The following is a 23,386-nucleotide window of genomic DNA, read 5'->3' as shown; positions in this document are numbered from 1 at the left end:
GAGAAAGCCCAGTCCTTTGGTACAATTAGATATTTATACACCGGCTCTTTGTACTCTTTGCTTCAGTGATGGAATCTCGCATCCTGTTTTATGGAGGAATTTTATGACTTATTAACTGCCAACAGTTCATAACCCCTCAGGCTTAATTAACTAGCCTCTTTGGCCTCTGAAAAAAGACTAATGTTTAAACTAAACTACAAACTAGTATTTTGCAGAAGGATCTATGGCTTACAGAGCATTTTCACAATTCTTGACAGAACACTGAACATACGTGTATGCATTGATTTGCCAAGTCCCACCATTAAGGTCAAAGGCTTTGCAACCAGCTGAATAAATTGGCTTTCTTGAAGCATTCAGTTCAGTTAGCAATCCCTCCGCAGTTAGAATCACTTCAAAAGAGAAGCCAGATGCAAAAAGGACTTCATATTTCATTTTGGTAACATGGTAACACAAGAGTCGAAGACACAGGAGCATGAGCTCATTAGCTCTTAAATTATTTGGGCCAAGGAAGAAAGATGGCATGGGGTTTTATGCAATCTGCCTAATTTTAATATTATATCATGGCTTTCTTTATAGCCTTCTTCCTGCTCTTTTTTTCTTTCCCTACACCAGTCTTGTTCCCCAATCAAAAGAAAAAAAAATAGCCTCATATAAAACTTGAAGTTCTTTTTCTCACTGTTTTATGATACAGATCCATGCCAGAATTGATATAAGAAATGAAAAAGCCAATAGAACTAATAGCATTATTTTGAATGTCTTCACTGAAAGACCTCAGGCATAAAAAAAAATAAACTCAATTAATATACCTCATAATATATTCTGAATAAAAAAAGAGCCACTACAAACATGAATAATTTATATATTTGTATTCAATAGAATATTACTTCTATACTTTAAACATATAGTTTCTGGTTCTGTTATTTAAAAGTTTTAAAAACTTATAACTACATACTTTATATTAGTAAGATATAGAATAACACTAGTGTCAACAATGATTCCTATAATTTTTAAGTCAGACACTATGTAATTATTTTGTATGGATTATTTAATAATTAAAAGACAAGTAAACTGAGGCTCAGAGAGTTTCAGTTACTAATACTATACAGGAAATAAGTTGCAAGACTGGGTCTTGATCTAATTCCTATTCCGAAGGCCAAACTCTTAACCCTAATACAGTTAACTGAAACTTACATTCATAATATTTTTGATCCTCTTGGCCAACCTGTGAGGTGAGTTATTGGTCATTATTGCTCCTTAGGAGGTTTACATGACCTGTCTTCAAACCAATCTCCAGCCCAGCACTCCTTCACTAGACATTATCATAGACTCATTTTGGTGAATTCTGAAAACCTGCATTGAGCTTGCCATCCATGTGGTAGACATACAATAGTCCTTTCCCTTTTTTGAATGTTACACAAATCCAAAATTAATTAATAAATCACAATGTTGGGTAGACACACATCATTCCAGAAAGCTGCTTCAGCTAAAGACATATATCATCAGGAAAAAAAACATATCTTAGTCAAATTGTATTAATTCTTGGGTTTCTGAATAGACCAAGAAAAGGAAGGAGGTCATAACTAAACTATTTTTCTTTATGTAAACAAGGATGAACAATTAAAGCCACAATGTCTTTTGTGTTTGTTACTGGATATCTAGAAAATGCACAAATAAAGTATTCTGAAAAACAACATTAAGGGGATATTTGCATTTCCCTTATACAATAGTAATTTTAGTCAGTTCCAAGACACATTTGGTTTGAGCATATTCATCCACAATTTGAACAGCAGAATATTGTTTTGATTACTTTTGTTTCTCTGAAGACACTGTAAATGTTTACTTAAAACAAATATAAAATGATATGTTCTCTCAGATATAGTTATTTGTTCTTGAAAAATGTGTTGGGTACTTACTACTGCATAAATTTTTGAGTAAGAAATAAAATCCTGCCATAGCATAAGATTTTCAACAGACATTATTATTAAAATACATAAATCCATTCTGCTACAGGTAATTCTTGATTCTGTATTCATATTCACTGAATATTTAGTGATAAACGTTAAATCCAATTATGTCTTTTGTTTGATACAACTTACAGTATAGCCTTAAGAATATCATTGGGTTTTGTTTTGTTTTGTTTTGTCTTGTTTTCCTTGTTGTAAAAATATTCAAAGTACTGATTGGTCAGTTATGATCTGAGGCTTGCTTTTGCATGGTAACAAATATATAATAAACTAAGATAAGAAAATTATTGATGATTGTGAGAAATTACTATAGAAATGAAATAAAATGAATCGTTAAAAGCCCCAAAATAGACCTGTATCTCAGATATATGGGGAAATGCTGAAAATCATTTCAATATTTTACTGGTTAAAAAGCATACTGCAAACACTGATGCTTTACAAGGATTTAGAACCTGTATATTTCCACTATTATGTTAAAATAGCTTTGAATAAATCATATATTCTACCAGCTAATGTTATGACTCCTTGTTATTTAGTACAGAAACTTGTAAAAAAGCTCTTAATGTACTTAATCAACAATGCAATTTCCCCAAATCTAAGGACATTTGAATTAATTTTCCCTTTATGAAGATAGCATAAAAAGTATTTTTGTCAAAATAAAAGTCACATTACCTAAAAGCTACCTGAGTCATACAGTCTTACTTGTAGGACAAGTTAATCCCCTGAACACAATGGCCAGTCTCTTGCAAGTTGAAAAGCAAGTACACCTGCTCTCTCTCAACACCAGTCTGAATATGTTTGGCATCTCCCTCATAAACAAAAATGGAATAAATGAGCTCCACAGATCAACTGGAATCATTCTTGCCTAAAACACTCAACACTGCTGAATTTGGCTGTGACACAAAGTAGGAGGTGAATTAGAACTCTAGCTCTGTATTTACTAAGCATATAAAAATGCTGAAACTGTCAGACAAAGGAGTACCTTTGCCATCTATTGGTGCTATAATTTGTGGACTTAGTTCACACACCCCAGTTAACAATGACTTTGGATATGCAGGAATAAAATGTTTTTTTTGTTTTGTGTTGTGTTTGTGTGTGCGTGTGTGTGTGTGTGTGAGAGAGAGGGAGAGAGAAAGAGAGAAAGTGTGTGTGTGTGTGTGTGTTCCTATTAAATAACCTTCACCTCTTTTTCATTGCTGACTTGCAGAATAGACCTGTCAGCCAGGGAGAACGGATGTCTCAAGGCCACGTGGCACTTTAAAACTTCCTTCTCAGCAGCTGGAAGAAACAGGAATTTCCTCAAAGTAGCCCTGCAGCTGCAGAATTTGGAAGACTTGAAAGTAAGAATATGTGGGCTGGTGGTGATCTCAGAGGCAACCCTTTGGAAAGGACCCCATATATTTAGAGAATTTGAAACAAAAACTTCTCGTCTAGTATAGCCTGTTGGGAAATCAGTATCCTTTATGATTGGATAATGGAGCAAATACATAATCAAAGGCCAGGAAGCTTACAGGAAACTCCTTGGAGCTACCAAGTAACTTATTTTATAAATCGTATCAGATTTTTCCAGCAGTCTTTTATTCCTATACTGTATTAATGTACAAAAACAAAACTTTACATATAAATCCTCTGACATACAAAGTATCCATTTATCACAAAGGAGACATTTTAGCTTTCAAGTCTCTTGTACAGTTCACTACTTTTGAGTCTAGACATTACAAATATGTTTTCTAAGGGGACTCTTAACAGTGTTTGACTATCATCCTATAACCATAAAATGGAAACAGAGGAGATTCTTTAGAAAGTAGACACTAAAAGATCCTTAAGGATAGGACAAAGAGTTCACCAATCACCTTCTTACATAATTTTGACAGATTGAGAAAGCTTAGAAAAATTCTTTCTCCAGAATCTTTGCTCTTTATCTGCTATCCTTTCTTTAAGTTTCTAGCTTATCTTTCTGGCATAGAATTTAGAGAACTAGGAGCATACTATTTTAAAAATTTTAATATCTTACAAATTATGCAGAACAGTAACAATTACTTTAACTGCCATTTTGCATATAAGTGAAAAAATGGGTACTGATGTCTTCATTTTTGTAAAATTGTGACATCTTGCTGCTATATTATATCTAGGCCTTCAACACATTTCTTTAATGGTGAACTATGACCTACACTGAAACTTAGGTGTGTTTGGAAAATACATGGATAGTTGGGTTTCAATATTCTTCACTCCAAAGTGCTTGCAGGAATCCTTCAATATAGTGTGTGAAAAACATTCATTCCAGTGAAGCGCAAGAAATGGGTATCATTCTTCCATTTCTTTTATCTTCATTGCAACTTAACTAAGCATCTCTTCACATGGCTTTGTTTGTTGTGCTCTCTCAACCCTATGGTGTGCCTGCTTAACTGAATTTGAAGGCTGGAGGGTGAGGCCATGACTTCCAATAAGATTTAATTATGAGTGCAGATATGAACAAGATTTAGACTATTAAGGCTTGCACTTCAAAAAAAACCTTTAGCATATTTTGCCTTTAAATCTTTTATCACCTGCAAAAATTAATTAAGTGCAGATGTACCAGGTTCGGTTTGGATGCCAGGGTTCATTTCCTGTCTATGCTTTGTCAGACAACCTATTACACCTCCTTGTGAACTGGAGGCAAACTAAAAACTGGGCTCATAAATCACCATTTACTTCTCTTTTGCCCTTTTCTGGGTTGGTCCTTTTTGTATGGGGCAGATCTCCAGCTCATTATTCATGAATATACTGTGGACAATATGCCAAGTGTCATCTGCTTTTAAACAAACCATTTGTTAAACAAATTATAACTTTATTGTGTAAGAATGCATCATGTTAAAATATAAGACAAATCTAATGCCTTTAACTTTTAATCATTCAGAGTTTCTGCAGGGTATCATCCCAAACTGGCATCTGAGATTGGAGATTTTTTTAATAAGAGTGACATGCTGACTTGTTTTAATAATACCACTGTTGCACAACAAGCATCATGATTGCTGACCAGGGGAAGTGGCCAATTGGTTACCAAAGCAACTACATTCTTTCCAGCACATCTGACTATCGAGTCTATATTCTGTAGGGAAAAGTAAATTCAGGTTCTGTTGGGTTATTTTAACTGTGGAAGTATCAATTCATTTAAGGATCATAAAAGTTGCCCTGATCTGCGCCTTCTTCTCATTAAATTGCAGTTAACACCATGAAAGTGAAACGTGAATGTTTATGGTTTCAGAACTACAATCCTGAATTTAATGAGTTTCCACATTCAAAGGAAACACACCCTTCAGTTGTTTTCAAGTGCTAAAAGCAAGAAGGCCTAACAGAGACATACAAATCCACTCCCTTTTATCTAGAGTCACTGAAAATGCAGCTCTGGCCAGGAATACATACCAGATCTACAATCAATATCTTGCTTATATTTAGTTGGTCTCTCAAGTATTTGGCGGTAATTGCAACTGAATTAAAAAAGCAGAACCCCCTGCGGAATAGAGAAGAACAGAGAAATAAGAAAGCAAATCATCCAGGAAAACCATTATAAATAATGTTCAGAACATTTTTTTTAAATGCTATATGATCTCTGAAGCCATAAATCTGCTTCTGGGAGTACCTCGCAAGATTTTTCAGTCCATCTGCTAACAATTAGAGGCTTCAGAAACATGCATGGGGCAGGTGACCGCCAAGAACTGTGGTGCTTGGAGATGGGCAACAGTCCCTGGTACTTACATGGCTGTGGATTCTTCAGCATGATGGCCAGGGGGCCTCACAACAGCAAATCCATTCTGTGAAAACAAGACAGATTTTCAATGGTCAGATATGGTGGGGAGGGGAGAATAGAGATTGCTTGGATCCCCAAACACAACAGTGCATCAGGCACACACACAAAACTGAAGTCTCATATGCTTCTGAGATGCTTTTTGCTCCCCCATTGCCAATCATGGAATGAAGAGAAACAACATATATGATCACACTTTCTCAGATCCTGTCCCAAAAAGAAGACTCCGAGTCAGGGGAAGGACAGGATTTGGGGAGTTGCACCTAACTGGCAAACATGCATGTCAGCTGTTAAATTAGCATGATTCATTTTCAAGAACAACTTCTTATTTGATGACATCAACATCCTAGACAGAGAGAAGAAAATTTCATTCTTGGTGCAGGTTTAGGTCAAAGTTTGGAAAGACCAGAGAAGATCCAAAGTGAAAATTCTTTAACTGGATCTCCTCAATGGTTATTTACACTTCAGTGTCAGTAAAATGATAAATTTACACTCATACACTCTCATAGACACAAAAGAAATCCCAGAAAGGTGAAAAAGAGAACAATGGAAGGCCCATAATTCTTCCAGTCTATAAATTTAGCTTGGATGACCGCCAAGACTTGCAACTTTATTGGATTCCCTAAGTCAATTTCTAGCCCAGGTTCTGGAATTTTATAAAGAATTCCATGGCTGAGAAGCAAGCTGATCTATCCATGATCAAGAAATGCCTTAACCTTCAGATTAGCTGGAATGCATCACGGAAAGGTGAAGTAACTCCGGCATGAAGGCAGGGAACTATAAATCCTTGCAAAGCCAGCATGCTTAGAAAAGTTGGTTTGTCTGATGTGAAGTAATCATTTATCACATGGTTCACACCACCTTTCAACTTAACTATGGTTCAAGTAACATGCTCAAAAGAGCATGTTAATGCTGTTTTATATATAATCCTAAAACTTTTGAAATAATTTCAACATACCCCAGGGACTTTTTTTCAAATCTTTTATGAAAACATAAAAATGCTGAGAAAACTAATCTATTTTCTAGGTCTTTAAACACACATACATTTTTTCCAGAATGTTATGGTCATTAACAGACAGTGAGTTAATTTGCTATGTACTTTGTTGAATATATATAGTAATATAATCAGAAGCAAATTAGAATCAAATAACATAGTATCAATTAGAAATCTAGTAATGGTTATAAACATATTCCCTGTTTTTGTTCTTAAGACACTATCTCTCTGATGGTAAAATATTTATATGAAAGAAACTATCAATGAATAACACAAGATAATAGAGACTGAAATATTAAGATTATAGAATGACACTATAGAGTGCTACAGGACTTCTGAGAATGGAGAATTTGATAAAGATTATGACAGATGCAAATAGTTCACTGGGAAGCCAATAGGATGAAAATAACAGTGATTATATAATACAAGGCAATATAATTAGCATGTAAATAACTTTTATTATTAGATTAACCACACTAAAAGTTTTGTGATTTGATTAAAAATATGTTTAATGGATCAAAGGTATGGCATAACAACACAAAGAAGAAAACATCCAGTGTCCAAGAGCTATTTTAAAAAATCACTTAATTTGTAATTAAATGAACATAGCTTAGAACCCCAGAGAGAAGCCATTTTTCTACCCTGGAAATTAAAACTTAAGAAAATATTCTATGCTGACAATGGAGTGGGTACGCTAAATGCTCATATGCTGCTTGTAGAAGGATAATTCATTATAGCCTTTTTGGAAAATGATTCACCTCTATATATCCAGAGTCTATAAAAAACATACATATCTTCTGATTTAGTCATCTACTTAAAGAAATTCTGCCCTAATGGTACCATTAACTATGTACACAAACAATTATGTAAAAGACAGTGTCTTATTTATACTAGGAAAAAACAAATTACCTTAATGAGATAACACTAGGAGACTGGTTAATGAATTATGGTACATTTATACCACGGACTATTAGATAGTTATTAAAATTTGTTATAAATATTTAGTGAAACAGAAAAGACTTTATAATATTAATTTTTAAGTGTTAGTATTAATAATATACATAGTATAATATATATGAAGGAAGGTTTAATATTTTTATTTATAATTTCAATTTAAATATATGTATATATATTAATATACATATTAATATACATATTAAATGAAAAAACTATATTTACATGTATTTAAATTGCATAAATATACACAATTGTATAAATATATACAATTTAAATATATGTATACATATAGTTTTTTTTGAGACAAGGTCTCTGTATGTTGCCGAGGCGTGCCTCAAACTTCTGGGCCCAAGTGACCCACCTACCTTGGCCTCCCAAAGTGCTGAAATTACAGGTGTGCACCACTGTGCCTGGCTAAATTTCATGTATTTTTCAAATGGTTTTAGAACAAAAATGAATAGTCTAATAGTGAAAAAATATATATATAACAGAGAATACTGAGAGGTAGGTGTTAATGGGTCTTACCAGAAAAGCTGTATTTACATAGGAAAAAAAAATTAATGCATTCTAGGCAGGGGTTAAAGCATGAAAACAAAGAAAAAAGGATTTTAGAAAGCATTATGGAAGAAAGTCAGTCTGACTCTAGAGTTCATATTAAGAAACAATATGGAAATGAAATCTCATAGGTAATTAGCTGGATTATAAAAAACAAAACACAACAAAACAAAAACCAGATTTGAATTCTTTCAAATCTTCCTTTCACTTACAGCCAAATTCCTTGAATGAAATGTTTGTTTTTCACTTTATTATCCTTTGCAGTAACCTCCATCATTCTGCCAAACTACTTCTGAAACGGCTTAATCTTAGGTTGAAAATGATCTTCTTCTTGCCAAAATCAACAAACTTCTTCTTAGTCATCATGATCCACCCAAACCTTCCCCTGTGCCCTCCGAAATATCAAACTCCTCTACATTTTCCATACATTTTCTAAGTGCCACCCTTTCCTTAGCTGAAACATCAAAAGGCTGCTTCTCCCACAATCTTCTCAAGTCGTAGTTGTTTCCCCTCTCACACCTTAAAAACCTGCGTGCAGCAAAAGGCAGAGTTGGTGTTCTTGTGTCTTCCCTGCTGCTTTGAGAGCACAAAGTCCACTGCAACTACCCCAACAATAGTTTCTTGTAAAAAAGAATTATATCACTCAGAAAAAGAGAAGACAGAACACAGTAAGATGCCTAACTCCTAATGCAGTCTGGGTTCCTTTATTCTCTGTTACACTAGAGGTGTTGGTCCTTCTAAAATCTGTCTCACTACCTGCAATTTGGACCCCATCCTTCCTGCTTTTCTACTATCCCTTAAAAACTTTTCTCACTAACATGATATATTTGTATAATTCCCCCTTCGGTTATATACATTGTATTGAGATTTAAATAGGTTAAGGCTTTCGCTATTAAAAATGTATATTTTATAAATACATACATTATATAAATTATATATGATGTATGTGTATATATTTATGTATGTGAATATACATGTATATTTGTTTATATATGTGTGTGTGAAGATTTTATATATAAAATCGATATAATTTTGTATAATTATATATATTTAAAATTATATATACATTTATATATATATATATATATGAAATCTTTACCCTTAATATCATCAATTCCTCCAGCTGCTACACATTTTTTCTTCTCCTTTTAATAGCCAACCTTTCTTGAAAAGGTGGTCTGTTCTACTTTTACTTTCTCCTTTTCCTCATGTCTGCCTCAGTTATCAACCCTCTAATTTCTCCTCCAACCTGAGTAGTCCACTTAAGAAGCTCTTACAAAGGTCACCAATGGCCACCGTGCTACTGAATCCCAGGTCATTTTTGTTCTCTCAATCTTCTGTCCCCTCAACTTTCAACATTATTGGCTGTATCTTCCTTTTCACAAGACTCTTCTTGGCTTCTATAACTTCATACTCTCCTGGTTTTCCACTGTCTTTCTGCTTCCTAATCAATCTCCCTTAGAGGTTCATACTAAGTCCGCACATTTTTAAATATAAAAATTACTCAAGTCCAAGTCTCTGCCTTTTCCTCTGCTCTTTCCACACCTCCTAGGCAAGTCCACCAGTCTTATGAATTCAGCCATCACCTATCTCATATACTTCACAGATTTCTATTTCCAAGATGGACTCTTCTCTTGGCACCAGACAGATAAATATTAGACCATCTACTCAATATCACTTGGTATATCATAGTCACTTGAAATTCTATACCAAGATCAAACTCCAGAACTTTTACCAGCCTTCTATAACTTAGAAATAATACCATGACTGATCTGGTGGCTCAAGTCAGAGACCAATGGGTTGTCTTTAATGGCACCCTCTCCCTATCCTTTCTCCATCCCCTTTTATTTCATGACAAATTCCTGTTGATTCTGTTTTTAAACATCACTCAAATATATGCAGTTATGTCTGAATCCATCCTTGAATATGTTGTCTTCTGAATTTCTGCCTTTTGAATTACTCCTCCAGTAATTTTTCTTAGTAATTTCATCATCCACACAGATAACCCATTCAACATCCTGATTTCTCAGTTCTCTGACTCTTTGCTTTCAACATGTTAGTGTTTTGTTTTACAACCATATTCCTAGATCCTATCATTACCAATAGCAATATCACTTTTATGATTTCAGTGTCAAGAGTCCTACTCTCATATCTTCGTATCATTCAGTTATAGCTTCAATTACACTGGGACTTCCAATCCATTCATCTTATTCATGTTTGGTTATCCATCAATTACCCCCACCACCATGTTTGCTTTCCTTCTTATCTGGCTTAAACTGCAGACCCATCATTAAATTTATTCCCCTACATATACACTCAGTCATCTTGTTCCTTTCTCCCTCCAGCATACTCCCTTTGTGTATTCTGCTCAGGTTGCCATAACTCATGACCACGGGTAGGTGGCTTAAACACAGACATGCATCTCTCACAGTTCTGAAGGCTGGATGTCCCAGATCAGCTCCAGTAGGGTTTGTTCTCTGGTGAGGGCTCTCTGTGGCTTACAGACAGCCATCTTCTCTCTGTTACACTCACATGCCTTTCATCTGAGCCCTCACAAAGTGAACTCTGGTGTCTCCTCCTCTTCTTTTTTCTCCTTCTCTTCCTCCTCCTTTTCCTCCTCCTCCTCCTCCTTTTCCTCCTGCTCCTCTTCTTCTCCTCCTGCTCCTCTTCCTCCTCCCCTGTCTTCTCCTCCTCCTCCTCCTCCTCCTCCTCCTCCCCTGCCCCCTTCTCCTTCTCCTTCTCATTCTTCTTTCTCTTTCTCTTCTTCTTCTTCTTGAGACAAGGTCTTGCCCTGTCACCCAGACTGGAGTGCAGTGGTGCCATCTCGGTTCGCTGCAGTCTCAACCTCTGGGCTCAAGAGATTCTCCTACCTCAGCCTCCAAAGTAGCTGGGACTACAGGCACGTGCCACCAAACCTGGCTAATTTCTGCATTTTTAATGAAGATGGGTTTTTTTCATGTTACCCAGGCTGCTCTCAAACTCCTGAGCTCAAGTGATCACCTGCCTTAGACTCCCAAAGTGCTGAGATTACAGGTGTGAGCCACTGTGCCTGGCCTCTTTCACTTCTTAAAGCGTACCAGCCTAACTGACAGGGGATCTTAAGACCAAATGTGACCCTTATCACCTCTTCATAGGCCCCATCTTGAAATACAGTCACACTGGGAATTAGGGCTTCAACATATGAATTTTGTGGAGGTACAGGCGTACTTTCAATAATTGTGTCCCTTTCTCCCTCCAACATACTCCCATGGTAAAACTGCCATCCTGATTAAACAAACGTCAGATCTTCTCTGTTCCTGCACCTAAGTATATATAAAAGCCACATGACTGGTTGTCTAAATTCATGATCACAAACCTTAAATAAACTGTAAGTGATGCCTAGCAATCATACCATATTCCTTAACAATGAACTCTTCCATCCTTTCAGATGAGCATTCCTACCTTCTTTTCTTTCTTCCAATCTCTAATAACCCCTGCTAATTCCTTATCCTTTGCTGGTGACTTTTCTTATTTCACTTAGAAAATAGCAGCAATTTGCAATACAATGTCTACATTCTTCCACCAGAAATTCTACCCACCTATCCCCACCATCCCTGATCCTACGTGAGAACAATTAATTCACATGTGCACTTAATCTTAGCCACCCCACCCCACCTATTCAAGGACATCTCAACCACAGCTTTCCTCTCTCTCTTTCTCTCTGTGTTTTCTTCTATTGGATTATTTCCATCAGAATAAAAAACATATTGTCTTAATAAAAACAAAATGACAAAAGTATTATATCATAGTGTTATAGCATAATATATAAATAAAATACAAATGATAATATGATAAATAATAAAATCTAGTATTTTATTGCTCATTTAATCCTAACAACTTGTGTTAGGCAGATATTATCCCCATTTCACAAATGAAGAAATGGAGGCATAGAAAGATTAAAGAACTTGCCTAAGGTTCATATCTAGCAAGTGACAGTGCTGGAAATCTGTTCCAGACAACCTGGCACATAAGAACAGGCATTTAAGACTAGCTAACTGCCTGATCTGGTCTCTGTTCACCTATGACATAAAAAAGAAATATGTATTTGGTCTTTGCTCTTGTTTCCTGGCACAGCTTCTAAAACCCTTGGACTCTCTGAAGTGAAAGGTGTCTTTTTGTCTGTTAATGAGATGACTGGTGGTTAGGGGTTCCTGGATAACCTCAGGATGGGGGCTGTTTTCCAGAGGTATCAACAACATGATTAGAAGACTGATATCTTCCACCCCACACCCTAATCTCTGGAGAGGAGAGAGAGGCTAGAGGTAGAATTGATTACCAAGGGCAAATAATTTTATCAATCTTGCCCATGTGATGGAAACTCCATAAAAAATAAAATGATAGGGTTCAGAAAGTTTCCTGGCTGGTGAACGTGTGGGAAAACTGCAAGGTTGACACCCTTAGAGAGGCAATGGAAGCTTTGTGCCTCTCCTCCATACCTTGTCCCATGTATCTCTTCCATCTGACTGTTCCTGGGTTGTGTCTTTATCGTAAAACAGTAATCTAGTAGGTAAACTGATTTACTGAGTTCTAGAAGTTATCCTAGCATGATCAAACCCAAAGAGAGGGTTGTAATAACATCTGATTTATAGCCAACTGGGCAGAGGCACAGATGACAACGTGGACATAAAACTGGCATCTGAAGAGGGGACAGTCTTGTGGGACTGAGCCCTTAACTTGTGAGATCTGATTCTATCTACAGGTAGAGAGTATCAGAATTGAGTTAAATTTTAGAACACCCAGTCAGTATCTGCAAATAATTCAAGAATTGCTTGCTGTAGGAAAAAATAAATACATGTGATGTCTGAAGGTTCTATGTTAATTGCAAATATACAGAAAAACAGTTGATTTCACCACTGCATCAGTTTTATTTTGTACCACCATCCATCTTGCTTTCTCCACCCCAGCCACACTGGCCTTTTGGTTCTTTCAGCCATAGGGCTCTGCCTATGCTCCTAGTTGTGTGTGGGATGTTTTCCACTTACCCTGTCCCTCTGTTTGTCTGGATAATGCCTCCTTATCCACCCATTTCAGCTCCAACATCATTTCACCAGAGAAACCATTCCTGAGCGTCTATCAATCACCATCAAGTCCCTCTGTGTTATGGTTTAAATTTGTTCCCTCCAAAATTCAGGTGGTGAAACTTAAGGGTCAATATGATATATTAAATGGTAGGGTCTTTAAGCAATGATTAGGTCATAAGAGCCTTTCCTGTCATCAGTCAGATAAGGCCATTATAAAATAGGCTCCATGCAGCCTTTGGTGGGCTTGCCCTTTTGCCTTCCACCCCTTTAAGAACACAGTGTCCCTCCCTTCAGGTGGCTGCAGCAACAAGGCGCCATTTTGGAAGCAGAGAAAGACCTCACAAGATAACCAAATCTGCTGGGACCTTGATCTTGGGCTTGATTCCAGCCTCCAGAACTGTGAGTAAATAAACTTCTGTTTGTTATACTTACTGCATCTGCTATATATTACTGCATATGTTATACGTTACTGCATTTTGTTACAGCAGTACAAACGGACTAAGACACTCTATAATATGCTTTTAGAGATCTGCCAACCCCAATTTCTGAGAACTTATCTCCTTGTAAAGATGCAACTCTTGCCGTAGTTATTTAATATATTTGTTGTTATTATATTTCTATGATTGATATCCCCTCCCCACTCCTCAAGGCAACTACTTTTTGCTCACCATTTTATCCTCCATATTTACACAGGACCTGATATATAGTGACCAGTAAAAAATGAGAAAACACATTTATGAATAGCTAGTACCCTAGCTCTTTCCTTTCTCTTTGGCCATATCTCTACTCTGGCCTTTGCTGGAAATTTCTCCTCCCAAGGACCCCAGATTTACACCCCAGGTTTTGGGGGAAGGCTGATGTTTAGATTTGGTAGCACCTTCTTTCTTAAAATATAAAATAGTCTGTGCCTTATAATGAATAGAATCATTGATTTGATAAAACAGTGTGAAACATGTTTTAAAATAAGATTACTATTCTTACCATATCTGCTTTTCACACTGAATTATGAGTCCCCTGACAGGGAATTTATGTAACATATTTCTGACATAAAGGTTTGCTGTGTATAATACTTGAACCAAGTTTCTCCTTGGCTCAAGAACATGACTCTCTTCAATGAGTATTTTTCAGTAAGTTTTTAAAATAATTAATTTACCATTTTTCAAAGAACTTAAAAATCTACTAGTCTCACAAAATATAACTACCAGAAAACGTATGCAATAAAGAATTCAGTGACTTTTTTTTTAATTTTCTCATTTAATGCTAATAAAATAGAAAATGATTTCCATTTTGTGAAAACAAATCTGTTTCTCAAACTTTGAAGTATATATGATTTCATATTTAATCTTTTTAAATTTATGAGCATCTTAGATTGTTGTTGTAAAACCCACAAATGCCATATTATGCCACATAATTTAGATTTTTCTACTTAATAACATGGAAAAACTCTTTGCTTTATATTTTATTTTAAGTTACAAAGACCAAGAAGTTAATCTAAGCAAATATATCCTATAGTACTTTTCTCGGGATTTCAGTAAACTTAATGGTTATCAATTTTATTTTGATAAACTGATTTGTAACATTTAGTTTCAAAGTTTTACTTTCCCTTCAGGCATGAATATGACTATAATAGAACTTCGGCTGTAGTTTAATGTCATCAAAAGTGATGAATACTCACGTTCCTACATTTTTGTTGTTTTGATTGGTCTTATGGATGTTTCTCCTTAGTTTAAAGAGAAGAAATGATGTTTTCCATTGTGATCACATGTGAAGTACAAGAGAATATTTGGTTGCCACATATAGCCATGTGGCATCCAGGAAGGCAAATCTATGGCATTGTCTATATGCAAAATTAGATTTGAAGAAAAAGAATCTGATCATTTTAGACTAGTCTATTTTTATAACTGATGAAATTCACATTTTCTGGGCAAATTTATCAAAATGTCAGATTTGTTTCCTTATATATGTAGTGAAACTCTCCCTGGGCAAATAAAGGGCAGGCAGTAAGCAAATCACTGGAACCAATTTAAACATCATTTTTTTTTTTTTTTTTGACAGAGTCTCTCTCTGTTGTCCAGGCTGGAGTGCAGTGGCAACATCACAGCTCACTGCAACCTCCACCTCCTGGGTTCAAGCAATTCTTCTGCCTCAGCCACCTGAGTAGCTGGGATTGCAGGTGTGTGCCACAAAGTCCAGCTAATTTTGTATTTTTAGTAGACACATGGCTTTGCCATGTTGGTCAGGCTGACCTCAAACTTCTGACCTCAAGTGATCCAGCCGCCTCAGTCTCCCAAAGTACTAGGATTACAGATGTGAACCACCATGCCCAGCTAAACATTCTTTTTTTAAAATTTTTACTTCAGATAAGCTATTGCTATGGCAATGATGTGTACCTAAAATAAGACAGTGCAAATTAATATGATTGTTTTACTTGTTGAATTCATTAAGATTGTCCCATGGACAAGAGAAATGTATATTTCCATTTCTCTAACAGCCCCATAGTCAAATAGGTAGTATCTGGATGGTAAGAAATGCTACTAATTCCAAACTAGATGAACTAATTTAGGCTTCAAAATCATGATAAATAAGGGTCAAATCTCCACTGATGTGAGTGATAGAGCAAGAAAACATCCTGTATCAGAATCAGTCAAGAAATACAGAATGCAAAACAGAAAAGTCACAATGATTCAGACTTTAACAAACACCAAGCAATGAACCAGAGCTTAAATTAATACTACCTTTTTAATACCCAGTAGTCCTGCTAGTTACTTTCTAATTTTGGTATATTTATTCTTGGTAAAGGTATAACTGCATTGCAGAGATAGTAAGTCTATGTGACAAGAGATGAGATGATTGTGTTTCTTTGTTAGAAGTAGTTGACCAAATATTTTTACTGAAGTTTTAGAAATATAACTATTTTAGGGAGCCATAACAAAATTTTTAAAAAGTCATATAGAGAAAAATGTTTTATGTATAATATAACTGCCTATTATCAAAAAGCTAATTGAGCATATCAGATCAGCTGATTCGGATTCTGTTTTTAAAATTTATCTTTGAGTGTATCAGTAATGTAGAGCTCAGTAATTACCTCCGAATGCCTAAGTATCAGCAATAAAGTACTTCTAAATGTACAAAAGTATCAATGCTTAGTAAAATAGTATGTATCAAAAGCAAGCACAGTATGAAAAAATTCTAGAGCATGTATTTCCAAGTGAAGATATGATGACTGAATTAATACTTCCAATACATGTGCTGAATTGAAAATTCATATGTAATGTTTTATGTGTGTGAACTATTTCACTAGAAGCCAAAATTCCAGCTACGCAAATTCATATCAATGTATTATCAATTTTGAAAATGACTTTAAGAAGCATTATTTGCCTAAATGTAGGGTGAGGTTTTTATCTTTTTAAGAATGGTTGAGTATATTTAATCTACTTTGCTACTTAATGATAACTATAATTACTAAATATATTTTTGCATAGGCAATTTGGCTCTTTTAAAAAAGAATTGTTCAAAGCAGCCAGAACCTGCAGTTGCTACGACTATGCTGGGATAGTACAGTTCTTCCCTCAAAAACAGGTTTGCTAGCAAGTGCCCTTCCCAGCCTCTCAATAATCTTACTTGCCATGTGTACAAGTCTCTTACCTCAAGACAGAACAAAAGAGTAATGAAAATAAAGCATATATTAGCTAGTTTAACATATTTTAAAATATTTACAGTAATAAACTTCTGATTTTTTATATTAAGTTGTACAGAGGTTAAGAAGTCAGAAACATGGTCAAGACATAATGTTTTTGAAAGATCTAATTGGAGAAAAGATCCAAATATTCTCCTATTACACTAATATTTTGTTTTGGAAAATCACTGTTTTAAGCATTTATGCTACTGGTTGAACCCTCTTTGGGTTTTTTTTTTTGTTAGTTGTTTTTGCTTTTGGAGAGTGAGTGTGCAATGATATTTGTTGTTACAGGAGTTACAATATAAATAATACTGCTCACCTAGGTATATGAAGCACTTTATTTATAAGGATTTCCACCCTTTTATTCAGATAAAGTTGAATAGAGCCCCCAAAAATACAATCAAAATTCTTTAGGTTCTTGTGGAATATCTCTGATAGATCATTTATATGTGACTGCTTCCTCATTCAAAATGGTGTTGGTTACACTTAACATAGTGATATGAGATTCTATTTTTTTTTAATCTAAGGAAACTGAACATTGTTTAAAGGAAATTAAAGACAGTGTCTTTGTTGATGTCACTGGGATGCTAAAAATATTTGAGTAATATCATGCATGAAAATGGAATGAATGAATACTACCTTTCCCTGCTCTCACTCTCTGGTAATAGATTGGGGGATTTAGATGACTGGAAACCAATGTAGGAGCAGAGAGAAAAAAAACGAATTCTTTCCTCCTGTGTCACCTCCCCAGGTTTTGTTATCCTTGTAAAAGCTTGTGCAACAATTGGCTCAGATTCCTTTTTTCAGAAATGGCTCAGGTATAGCTATATTATAAATATGCTATTAAATAACTGGCAATCTCAAGTTAACCAGTATGAATATGATACAGTTCATCATTCATTCAACATACCTATACTAGCTCACATTCATAGTTCCTATTCAGTAGTAACAGCGGCTCCTTGACATATTCTAAAGTCTTCCTCTTTAGCTACACTAACCTCTGTGATGAAAAATAGTTCCACATGATTTATATTATGGCAATAATAATGTGAAAGTAGAATGTTTCCTTCTCAACTTCAATTTATTGTAATTAAGCTTTATTTAGAAGTAAAAATAAATGCATATGTCTACTAAAGATTGTAGATTATTGATTTGCCTTAACATATAAATCTTTATGAGAAAGGGAAAGAGTATCACTCAGTCACTAGGCATCTCTTCATATCTGAACCATTTGTACTGACATTTGAATTAGTAAAAGCTTATTTTTTTGTATTGCCTTTAGCTACGGTTTACCATACACATAATGTTTCAGAATATGCTAGTATAGCCCCTAAAACCAGCTAACTTCAGCCTTAAAAAAGACCTTCTAAAAAGACAGTTTGCTTTAGTATCAGTGCTATTAATCTGCAGCCTTTGAGGGAGGGAATTTTCACAAAGAAAATTTGTCTCTCACATGGTAAAATCTGGGAGATTAAGGGATGTAGGGATATTTGCCAAGAAAACAATAAGGGACATGTGGGAATACCATTTTGTTTCTTTGAGCCATCTCAAAGTAGCCAGGAAAACAAGAGCCTAGCATTCGAAATTTAACTGAATGGTGGATCCCAAAGCCTATGCACAGCTGCCAGACCTGCTCTGTAAAGAATCTGGGAGGAGGGAGTTTGTTGACAGCACTGGAAAACAGTTGTTACGGAGCCTGACACCTGTGGCCTGTAATGCCTAACAGCCTTCAGCCTGGCAAAACTAGGGCTATAGATAGGACTAAATGCAGTTGTGAAAAATCAGGATTCTGGTAGGAAGGAGACAAGGAATCTGATGATGGCATTTCTATTACATGTAATTTAAGTTGAGCCCTTTATGAAAATAATAACAATGGATCCGCTATGAAGAAGGTCTTGTTCTAAGGGGGGAAATCATCACGATGTAGTCTTGGTAAGGCAATAATAACCCACTGAAAGCAATTTGTTTCGTTTATCAAGCAGTGGTTTTGACACAAGCCCCAACAATTCAATTGGCCAAATTTTTTGAAACACGACTGATTTTTGGATCACACTGATCAAAGAACAAAATCAGATATTTTTCATCATACAAATATGGCCACAGTATGCAAAACTTCAAAAAAAAAAAGAATTAGAGAAGAATATTTGTTTTCATTTTGTTTTTGTTTTTTAAGACACAAACTATTTTTTAAGACAGATGTTCATAGGCTTTTTGAAGATCATAGCACAAAATAATAGTAATAACCATGACCCGAACGAAGGTTATACTGAGCCAAAAAGACTGTATCAATAAATGCCCCATAGTAATATCTCTTTGCCTGATACTCATATATTACTATAATAGATGCATAATCAATAGTAGTACTAATATTTTCACTATCATATTTCATATAAATTTTCAATTAGTTTTATAAAATTTCAAAAATTTGAAGAGTAATTCCAATGCATATTATATAACTATTACCAAAATGTCTAGGTTCTTTGGGTAGATGATTTTAGTTTTGACTATATTATTCTAACTGTAAATGTTCTTCTTGTATTAAACGCTAATTGTCCATGGCTATATACTACAAGAATAGCTACCAACAAGTAAATTTGATCAATTTAGTCAGACCTAGGTAATTGAACACAAATTTTGACCAAAGAAATTAAATTATATGACATTAGGTATATAACAGCATTATATATAAAGAACATAAAAGCAAATGACCAGCCTTTTCATTTTATAGCAGACTGGGGTGGAAGGGATGAGCATGCACATGTGAATGAAATTTACTGTCATATAAAATTACAGAGGTGAAAAATACTAATGTTCTTCAAGTGTCTATGATATGTACAATTTGAACACTGGTATCAAAAAAGCCAAACAATGTCTTTTGCAGAGATAGAAACAAAAAAGCTAGGAACCATCTGCAATGTACATAAACCAGCAGATATCAAATTTAATACTATCAAAGACAAACATAAATTACTTGAAAGCTTTCATTTTATATTATTTATTTGTTCCATATTTTAAATATTGAGGTAAAAAATAGCAATACAAAACCTTGTAAGTAAATGCTAATGACTATAATTTATTTCAGGAAGCATTCTTTCCCATCTATGTTATTTTTAAAACATCATCAGGACTTCGTTTAAAAGTGCAAAGTAGGTGTCAGGGACTGAGAAAAGCTCAGTAAGGTTTAGACTGGGCAGTGATGTAGATAGAGTCTGAAGAAATATGCAGCAATTTTTAGTCAGTATAAGCTAAAGCACATATAAGTAATGAAATCCAGATTGTCTGAAGCCAAAAGCCAGATGAGGAGACTGGAAATAGGCAGATCCAATTACCACGGAGCAGGCAGTTAACTACAAATGAGAAATTGAAATTTTAGCCTTTAGAAATGCAGATGGAGGGACTAAAATCCTATAAGGAAATGGACTGTGCTGTGGTAACACCACAGGTCTTAGTTCCTGGGCAAAAAATCTTAGTAATTGACAGAGTCACCTTTTACTTTACCCGAAAATTTTTAAATATTTGTCACTTTTCAGAATTGTAACAGTCCATAATTTGGCTAACTTAAGTTTTCAGAAAGTCTTGGAGCACTGGTACAACAGGAGGCAAGAAGATTAAAAACAAGGCAGTTTCCTACAAAGTAAATGTATAACTGCCAACATTTATCTCTTTCTCAGATATTTAGGTAGCTATTCAGCAGTGGATGTGCAGAAAGTATTTAGTAACATATTTGTCCTTTCCACCATTTAAGTTGAAGAAATAAACCGATAAATGAATCAGTGTGTCCCTGTTTTAATCACTTGACTTTGTCCTTTAGGAGTATGACCACGAAATCTGAAACAGGAAAGAGCTTCAACGCCCTCTCAAATATGTATCTGTTTTGGTGATCTACACCTGACTAGGAGGAGAAAGGATGTATAAAACCTTCAGTCTGCCAAAGTAACAATAAATAACCCAAGAAGCCCAGTGAAGCATGTTTTTCTTTAAATAATTGAATAACTTCAGAAAGAAACTTTTAAAAGAATTAAACTCCAGAGAAACAAGCTCTCCCTCCACTGTTTTTGTTGTTTTCTGCATAATATTATTTTGGCTATTCAGGGTCTTTTTCGGTTCCACATGAATTTTAGGACTTTTCTTCTATTTCTGTGGAAAATGTCATTGAAATTTTGCTAAGGATTCAATTGAATCCATAGATTATCTTATACATTTTAACGATGTTAATTCCTCCAATCCATGAACACGGGATATCATTCCATTTATTCAAGTCTTTTAAAATTTCTCTCATCAATGTTTTATAGTTTTCAGTATGTAAATTTTTTACCTCCTTGGTTCAATTTTTTTCTAAGTATTTTCTGTAGTTATTATAAGTGGGATTTTTGAAATAATTTATTGTTAGTATATTGAAACACTGATTTTTGTATTGTAACTTGAATACTATAACTTTCCTGAATTTATTAGTTCTAACAGTATTTTGGTGGAGTCTTTCAGGTTTTTTATACATAGAACCATTTCATCTTCAAGCAGAGACAATTTTACCAGTTTCCTTTCAATTTGGATGCCTTTCACTTCTTTTACTTGTCTCATTTCTTTAACTAGGCTTCCAGTACAATCTTGGATAGAAATAGAAAGATTTCACAGCTGAATTTTACCAGAAGTACAAAGTAGAGCTGTTATCATTCCTTTTGAAACTATTACAAACAGTAAAAAAGAGGGAAACCTCCCTAACTCATTTGATGACACCAACATCATCCTGATACCAAAACCTGGCAGAGATGCAACTAAAAAAGAAAATTTCAGGCCAATATCCATGATGAACATTGATGCAAAAATCTTTAATAAAATACTGGCAAACCAAATTCAAAAGAACATCAAAAAGTTTATTCATCACAATCAAGTTGGCTTCATCCCAGGGATATAAGGCTGGTTCAACATCTGTAAATCTATAAAGATAATCCATCACATAAACATAACCAAAGACAAAAGCCACATGATTATCTCAATAGAGGCAGAGAAGGATTTCCACAAAATTCAACAGTGCTTTATGCTAAAAATTCTCAATAAAGTAGGTATCAAGGGGTCGTATCTCAAAATAATAGGAGCTACTTATGACAAACCCAAAGCCAATATCATACTGAACTGACAAAAACTGGAAGCATTCCCTTTGAAAACTGGCACAAGGCAAGGATGCCCTCTCTCACCACTTCTATTCAACATAGATTGGAAGTTCTGGCTAGGGCCATCAGGAGACAGAAGGAAATAAAGGCATTCAAACAGGAAGAGAGGGTGACAAATTGTCCCTGTTTGCAGATGACATGACTGTATATTTAGAAAACCCCATCATCTCAGCCCGAAATCTCCTTAAGCTGATAAGCAACTTCAGCAAAGTCCCAGGATACAAAATCAATGTGCAAAAATCACAGGCATTCCTATACAACAATAATAGACAAACAGAGAGCCAAATCATGAGTGAACTCCCGTTCACAATTGCTACAAACAGAATAAAATACCTAGGAATACAACTGACAAGTGATGTGAAGGACCTCTTCAAAGAGAATTACAAATCACTGCTCAAGGAAATAAAAGAGGACACAAACAGATGGAAAAACATTCTATGCTCTTGGTTAGGAAGAATCAGTGTTGTGAAAATGGCCATAATGCCCAAGGTAATTCAGAGATTCAATGCTGTCCCCATCAAGCTACCATTGACTTTCTTCACAGAACTGGAAAAAACTACCTTGAACTTCATATGGAACCAAAAAAGAGCCCGCAGAGCCAAGACAATCCCAAGCAAACAAACAAACAAAGGTGGAGGCTTCACACTACCTGACTTCAAACTACATTACAAGGCTACTGTAATCAAAACAGCATGGTACTCGTACCAAAACAGAGATATAGACCAATGGAACAGAACAGAGGCCTCAGAAAGAACATCACACAACTATAACCATCTGATCTTTGACAAACCTTACAAAAACAAGCAATGGTGAGAGGATACTCTATTTAATAAATGGTGTTGGGAAAACTGGCTAGCCATATGCAGAAAGCTGAAACTGGATCCCTTCCTTACAACTTATACAAAAATTAACTCTAGATGGATTAAATATTTAAACACAAGGCCTAACACCATAAAAACTCTAGAAGAAAACCTAGGTGATACCATTCAGGACACAAGCATGGGCAAAGACTTCATGACTAAAACACCAAAAGCAATGGCAACGGAAGTCAAAATAGACAAATGGGACCTAATTAAACTTAAGAGCTTCTGCACAGCAAAAGAAACTATCAATAGAGTGAACTGGTAACCAACAGAATGGGAAAAAATTTTTGCCATCTACCCATCCGACAAAGGACTAATGTCCAGAATCTATGGAGAACTTAAACAAATCTACAAGAAAAAAA

At 35.1% G+C, this 23,386-nt stretch overlaps 1 protein-coding gene across 1 annotated transcript in view; it reads right to left on the bottom strand.

The window, feature by feature from the left end:
* The window catches only part of HDAC9 (histone deacetylase 9), a 900,368-nt gene that overhangs the window by 167,404 nt on the left and 709,578 nt on the right, over positions 1-23,386 (bottom strand). Inside the window, exons 20-21 of the mRNA XM_037737895.1 lie at positions 5,700-5,755; positions 5,367-5,454 (exon numbers count right to left, since the gene is read on the bottom strand). Of these exons, the coding sequence (XP_037593823.1) occupies positions 5,367-5,454; positions 5,700-5,755 (144 nt within the window). The remainder of the gene's footprint in view (positions 1-5,366; positions 5,455-5,699; positions 5,756-23,386) is intronic.

The sequence above is a fragment of the Cebus imitator genome, unplaced genomic scaffold, assembly GCF_001604975.1.
Source record: "Cebus imitator isolate Cc_AM_T3 unplaced genomic scaffold, Cebus_imitator-1.0 Scaffold45, whole genome shotgun sequence".
Classification (NCBI taxonomy): Eukaryota; Metazoa; Chordata; class Mammalia; order Primates; family Cebidae; genus Cebus; species Cebus imitator.
Note: the sequence above shows the minus strand (reverse complement) of the source record. Positions and strands in the feature narration are given on the sequence as shown.